Raw genomic sequence first — 7547 nt, forward strand, 5'->3', positions numbered from 1 at the left:
AATATTATCATGTTATAGACATAAGTATATAGATGTTATATATACATATTATATTAAGAATAATATTTGAGTTATAAAATTGCACTCTCATTATTGTTGTCACGACATATACTCCAGTTATCCATGCAAGTGAGAATCATAAAAATATGCATCTTTACGGCAATAATTTGTCGAGTCGCATATTTATTTGTAAAGCACCTACATAACAAAATTAACATAAAATTATAGACCGTCGTCAACGGTACGGATGCATATTGGTATGTATCGTCCGTCTTTAACCTAATCTAACCTCAAAAACTGATGTATCTCAACTGGCGTACACGCAGGCGCAGAGCCAGTTCTTCGATTAATATATAAGGCTATACGATAGTACAAAGGAAACATCTCGGGTGGTTTTCCTGCAGTCACGGTGGCACTTGAAACATGGCAGACGTCATCGATTGTAACTTTCCTGTTTGGGGCCTGCTGCCTAAAAAAGAGACAGGTGTCACTCAGTTTCTTACTAAATATCCAGAGTACGATGGACGGGGTGTTGTCATTGCGATACTGGACTCGGGGGTGGACCCCGGAGCTCCGGGTATGCAGGTAAGCCAAGGGTGAATTCATGGACATTGGTTAGTATTGGTTAGTTGGTTGACACACCTCCCAAAAAAATTAGCTCCTCACGATGCTAATTCTCTTTATCCAAGAACCGCCTTTTCTTCGAAACGCAAGTGTAAAATTTTGAAATAAATGTGATAAATGTGTCTCGACGGGTATCGTTTTTAGTGTTTGCTCCTTAATTTTTTTGTTCGAGATATTTCCCGCATTTCGTCAACTATCTCTATCAAAAGATAAAAGTCATGCTGTTCATTTGCTCGATAAGATCATGATGTTATGTTATGAGAAAATCTTATGATAGAATCTTATGATAGGAAGTCATTGTTGTGTGAGCTTTGTTATGTCAATAATAAATCTAATTTAATTGCGGCTGAGTTTTTTCACAGTAATTTCAAATTTGTATAGCTATTCTTGCATTATACTATAAGTTTTGTCAGTATATTTAATTAACAAGTTTTTTAAATCGCATTTTAAAGTGTACTATTTTTATTTTTATTTTTTTATTGTATTTTCGACAATTTTTATTAAATCTTTAATAATTAAAATATTGTTAAAGCTCTATAGAACACACACATTATTAAACCTTTAATAAAACTTTATTAAAAACTTTAGTGAAAAAATAAACATTGTTATCTATAAATCAATACATATGGGATTTAGGTGACTTCAGATGGAAAACCCAAAATTATTGAGAGATTTGACTGTAGCGGAGCAGGGGATGTAGACACTAGCAAAATTGTTCAAGCACCTGATGGATATATAACTGGCCTGACTGGTCGTAAATTAAAGGTATATTGTATTCTGTTTATGTAAACTGTTTTATTGTATAGAAAAGATATTGTGTTATGTAGAAAATTACACTATACATTTTTTTATTTATAACCTAATGATACTTTTAGAATTTTAAATTGTTAGTTACAAAAGTATAAGTAAGTGCAACTGTAAAATCAATTAAATTAATTATATTAACTATATATAGCTAGTTACTATATAGTATATAGTTTATTATAACAATTTATATATATTAATTACAACATTTGATTATTATTTATTATTTAGGTTCCATCTAATTGGAATAATCCTGGTGGAGAATATCATATCGGTTTAAAGAATCTGTATTCATTATATCCTAATAAACTAAAGGAAAGGGTAGTGGCAGAACGCAAGAAGCGTCTTTGGGATGATGGACATAAAGCAGCACTTGCAGAAGCCTCCAGACAATTACAGGTAAATATTTTGTATTAAAATATGTTAATTCTTTATATTTGTTTAAAAAATGGATTATAATTCACTTCCTTATATATATTTACAACTTTCCAAACTCACATGTATGAGAATTTTAATCGAATTGAATGTTATTAATCTCTTTGTTATTAATTATCCATCTCACTGTGATATTTTAAAATATATTTATTGAAATTTTTCACCATCAAATTGTTATTTTGTCTTTAAGGCATATAAATAATTACAATGCTATGAAAGTCGCAAGAACTGAAAATCAATAAAAATGTCTCTGAATAGTATTATAATTAGTCCATGTGTGATCCAAAGATAGGAATGCATGTCAAACCATGCAATTAAATGAGGCCGCTATTTCACAACATGTCACAGTGATCTGTATCTAATGCTATATTTATATTTGGCAGATTGATCTATTGTAAAGCCATTGATTCTATTATATAATATCTTAAGTAAAGCCTATTATCGTGAATGATACATATATGTATAACATTTTTATTAATTTTATGACATTTTTATAGTATATAATTTAAATATTTTTAAGTGTTCAAGAAGGCATGTAAAACTATTTTAAAATATATATTATACAAGAAATTGAAGATATAAAAATATATCATTAACGTAAAAAATTTGTTAGAGGGAGAGAGAGAGAGAGAGAGAGAGAGAGAGAGAGAGAATTGAAAATATTTTATATGTTGAATTAAATTATTATAAGCAGATGTTTTTTGTTAAAATATTTATTATTAAAATATGTATTGTCCTGTTTATGTGTTTTTTATGAAGTAAATTGATATCAACACATTATTCGTTTTTTAATTAATAATTAACCAATGATACAAGTACTTTATAAATATTAGCTATATAATATTCTTAAATATAATACAGGAATTTGAGAATAAAAATCCACAATTATCGACTTTGGAAGAAAGACTGCAAAAAGAAGAGTTTGAAGCTCGAGTTGAAGTATTGAATAATATTGAAAAAAAGTATTGCGATGTAGGACCTACTTACGATTGCGTTGTTTTCCATGATGGTAATATTTGGAGGTAATCATATTTCGAGTATGTGATAAGTCTAAATATGCACATACCTATTTATTTAAAATTTAAATTGCATTATATTTACTTATTTGATTTGATGTTTATTTCTTCTATGACAGAGCATGTATTGATACTTCTGAAGTGGGTAACCTGGAAACTGGCGTTTTTCTTGGTGAATATTCTATCACGAGAGATTTTGCTCCTCTTACACAAGAAGACCAGTTAAATATTAGTATTAATATTCATGATGAAGGCAATACATTAGAAATTGTCAGCTTATGCTGTAAGTATGAACAAAAATCTTGTTGAAGTTTTATAAAATTATAAATGCTCGATTTTTCTATTAAACTTTTAATTAAATTATATTGCAGCGAGTCATGGGACACATGTCGCATCAATAGCAGCTGCATATTTTCCTGATAATCCAGAATTGAATGGAGTGGCACCAGGAGCCCAAATTATTTCACTTACTGTCGGTGATGGTCGTATTGGCACAATGGAAACTGGAACTTCAGTAGTGCGGGCAATGATCCATATAATGCAACGTAAAGAGAAGATTCACGTTATAAACATGAGTTATGGTGAACACGCTCACTGGTCAAATACAGGTAGAATAGGAGAATTAATGAATGAAGTTATTGATGAATATGGTGTAATATGGGTTGCATCTGCTGGCAATCTGGGCCCAGCTTTGTGTACTATTGGTAAATATAAAATTCTTTATTCTTTTTATTACACACATTCTATTATATCTTCTTAAAATTTAATTTTATTACAATTTCTATTAATATTATCAATACAAAATATACTTAAGACAGTTTTTGTTGTGCTATGTGTCTTGACATCTTATATCTAAATACTTTAAAAAATATATAGGAACTCCTCCAGACATCAGTTCAAACAGTATTATTAGTGTTGGTGCTTACGTATCACCTGATATGATGGTAGCCGAATATTCTTTAAGAGAAAAGATGCCAGGCATGCCATATACTTGGTCCTCCCGTGGTCCAATGATAGATGGAGGTGCTGGTGTAACAGTATGTGCACCAGGAGGTGCCATTACCAGCGTTCCAAATTTTACTCTTAGAAAAAGTCAACTTATGAATGGTACGAGTATGGCAAGTCCACATGTTACTGGAGCAGTTGGTGTGTATCGAAATTTCTATATATATCTATGACATATTAAATTTTGATATGATTATAAAAATATTTTTATATCATTCTTTCAGCGGTTCTTGTATCGGGTCTTCTTGCCAAGGGTTCTTTATATTCTCCTTATAGTATAAAAAGAGCACTTGAGAATACTGCTCTTTATGTACCTAATTTAGATCCATTTGCACAAGGCTCTGGCCTATTACAAGTCGAACGTGCATTTGATAATCTCATTTCGTGTTGTGATGCACCCGAAAGAGACGTACGTTTTGCTATCAATTGCGGCGTTAATAATTCTAAAGGCATTCATATGAGAACAGGTGTCATTGATCGTGCAAAGGATTTTGCAATTACAGTCGAACCAGTATTTATAAATAGCGAAAATATAGGTAACATAATACATAATGATTTTATGTAATTGTTCTTTTTTTATTTTTATTATCACGATATCAGATTTCTCAGAACGAATAATATAAAATAATATTTTAATAAAATAGTATATAAAATATTTTAATTAATTTTTTAATAAAATGATATATAAAATAATATTTTTGTACAAATGAATTTATCATTTTGTAGATCCAGCACGCAAAATAGATTTTAATCTGAAGCTAACACTGGTGTGTGATGCTTCCTGGGTTCAATTTCCGACACATCTAGATTTGATGCATATGCCTCGTGCTTTTGCTATTAGGGTTGACGCTACTAATTTACCAGAAGGTGTTCATGCTACTAGGTAAAAATAATTAAATTGCATTATTATATTAACTAGTTTAAAATAATTGCAATTATAAGTTTTGCATTACAATTTTTAGTGTACGAGCGTATGATGTAACTAATATTGCGAAAGGACCAGTATTTCAAATTCCAGTAACTGTTGTCCAGCCAATGACAATATCGAAGACTGCACTTCTTCCAGACTTAACATACACAAATATATTATTTAAACCTAATACAATTCAGCGTCATTTTATTCTTGTTCCAGAAGATGCTACTTGGGCAGGTAATATATTAAAGATAATCTTATCATAAAAAATTATTTAATATAATTTAGATAACATTATATACATTATATACATTATATACATTATATACATTATATACATTATATACATTATATACATTATTTTATTTTTTATATGTTTAAATTAGTTCTCAGATTAAAAAGCACAGAAAAGGATAAGACTGGTAGATTTGTGATGCACATTATTCAATTAAAACCTCGTTTAGCTTGTAAAACTCTTGAAGTTAACAGAATAATAAGTGTTACATCTCAATCGGAAACTGTTCAACCATTTGCTGTTCAGGTATAAAATATTTATATTAAAGATGTATAAACACTTAAAATTCTTAAAAAAATTCTTAAAAAGTATAATGTTTGTAATTGTTTAGTTTACTATATCTGTATATGTAAATAATTTTTTTATATGTTTTTTCAGGGTGGATTAATTTTAGAAGTAGTTATCGCAAAGTATTGGGCAAATCTTGGCGATATGTTTATTGATTATTCTATAGAATTTCATGGAATTCATATGATAAACGGTAATCTTACAATGCTATCTGGAGATGGAATAAATCGCCTTGAATTACGTAGTTCTCTTAGAAATGAAGAAATTGTACCCAACATTTCTCTGAAGACATCTGTTCAAGTCTTAAAGTATATTTTACTTGAGATTCTGCATCTTATTTTTATACTAATGATTATGAGATATACTTTACCATGTAACATTATAGGCCTAATGAATCGAAAATTGCTCCTTTACGAACACGTGATATTATTCCACCATCACGACAAATATATGAATTACAACTAACATACACATTCCACTCGGCAAAATCAACTGAGGTCACACCAAATGCAGCATTGCTTAGTGATTTGTTGTATGAAAGCGAATATGAAAGCCAAATGTGGATGATTTATGACAGTAATAAACAATTGATAAGTTGTGGAGATGCATATCCATCTAAAGTGAGTTTTTTATTTTAATATTTCAAGAATATAATGAAATATTGTACTGGATTTGTTGTTATAGAAGTACATTAATTTTTTTATGTATTATATATGTAATATATTATACATGATAATATTTCTTGTATTGTCATGTATTATACATGATAATATTTCTTTAATAATAAAGCTATATTTAAGATTGTATATTTTTCACAACATGATATAATAATTCCAAGATCTAAATATGGAACTTGGTTTAGTACAGTTTTATTTAATATATAAAAATAATATTAATTTATTACAGTATACAATTCATAAATTAGAAAAGGGAGATTACACTTTGAAAATGCATATACGTCATGAGAAAAAGGATTTGTTAGAAAGATTGACAGACATGCCGTTACTATTGAGTCAAAAGCTTAGTACACCAATTAATTTGGATATTTATGCCAATCAATCGCAAGCCATTATTGGTGGAAAAAAAATGGTTGCTGCATGTATTCCACCTGGCCATATTCTTCCTCTGTATATTGCTCCACTGTCTAATGAAAGCAAGTGAGTGTTATATCTGTATATATAATATTTTTTCTTAGCATTTGTGTTATAGATATACGTAAATTAATGTAGTTTGACATTTCTAAATTTGCCGATCATAATAATAGATGTAGTTAAATATTTAATAATTATTTGCATAAGACTAATCTGCAATTATGAAAGTTATCTATAAAGAAAATTTTATAATTGGAACCGAAAATTTCTAAAATATTCAAGGTTTCTAATTGCAACATTTTATCTTAAAAATTTATATTACAGGTTAATTGATTATTTTATGTATGCACTCATAATTTTAATTTCAATATTTAAATTTTTATATATTTTAACACATTTTTATTTGTACATTGTACACATCATATACATACTTTTGCATATCATTCATATTAAAATACATTATATGTATGTATGTATACATATATACAGGATGTTTGGGAAATAATGAGAAATCTTTTATAGGAACAGAATGGACTAAATTGAAAAGAAAAATTCTTAGTCCAGTTTGCAATTTCCGCAATAGTTAACAAGATATTAAATGCTAAAAATTGCCAAAAATTGATCTTCAATAATTGTTTATTCAAATACTATCAACTTTACAGAAAAATTGCAAGAGAAAAATTGTTTATTTTCTTTTCATAGAGCTCTCTATGAGAATGTTTTTAAAGTTTTTTTAGAATTTTTTAATACTGTATTTTCTCATGTTAAAAATGAGAAAATGGAGTACTAAAAAGTTAATAAAAAATTCTAAAAAAATTTGTAAAGTTCTATGAGAAGAAAAGAAACAATTTTCATCTTTTACAGTTTTTCTATAAAGTTGATAGTATTTAAGTAAAAAATTATTAAAGATTAATTTTCGTTAATTTTTAGCAATTAATATCTTGTTAACTATTACGAAAATTACAAATGATAGAGAACTTTTCTTCTTAGTTTATTCCATTCTGCTTGTATGCGAAAGATTTATCATTTATTATTTTCCAAACATATCCTATATATATTAAATATATATATTATAT

General features: G+C 28.1%; 1 protein-coding gene across 1 annotated transcript in view; it reads left to right on the forward strand.

Annotated features, from left to right (window-relative positions):
- Positions 1-108: 108 nt before the first annotated feature.
- Positions 109-7547, forward strand: part of LOC108687750 (exostosin-3) — a 22910-nt gene continuing 15471 nt past the window's right edge. The window contains exons 1-15 of the mRNA XM_018193703.1: positions 109-257; positions 327-585; positions 1261-1389; positions 1660-1827; positions 2725-2885; positions 2999-3162; positions 3251-3583; positions 3756-4025; positions 4109-4420; positions 4611-4767; positions 4847-5034; positions 5184-5338; positions 5471-5688; positions 5766-6000; positions 6287-6537. Of these exons, the coding sequence (XP_018049192.1) occupies positions 424-585; positions 1261-1389; positions 1660-1827; positions 2725-2885; positions 2999-3162; positions 3251-3583; positions 3756-4025; positions 4109-4420; positions 4611-4767; positions 4847-5034; positions 5184-5338; positions 5471-5688; positions 5766-6000; positions 6287-6537 (2903 nt within the window). The 5' untranslated portion in view covers positions 109-257; positions 327-423. The remainder of the gene's footprint in view (positions 258-326; positions 586-1260; positions 1390-1659; positions 1828-2724; positions 2886-2998; positions 3163-3250; positions 3584-3755; positions 4026-4108; positions 4421-4610; positions 4768-4846; positions 5035-5183; positions 5339-5470; positions 5689-5765; positions 6001-6286; positions 6538-7547) is intronic.

The sequence above is a fragment of the Atta colombica genome, unplaced genomic scaffold (genome assembly GCF_001594045.1).
Source record: "Atta colombica isolate Treedump-2 unplaced genomic scaffold, Acol1.0 scaffold102, whole genome shotgun sequence".
Taxonomy (NCBI): Eukaryota; Metazoa; Arthropoda; class Insecta; order Hymenoptera; family Formicidae; genus Atta; species Atta colombica.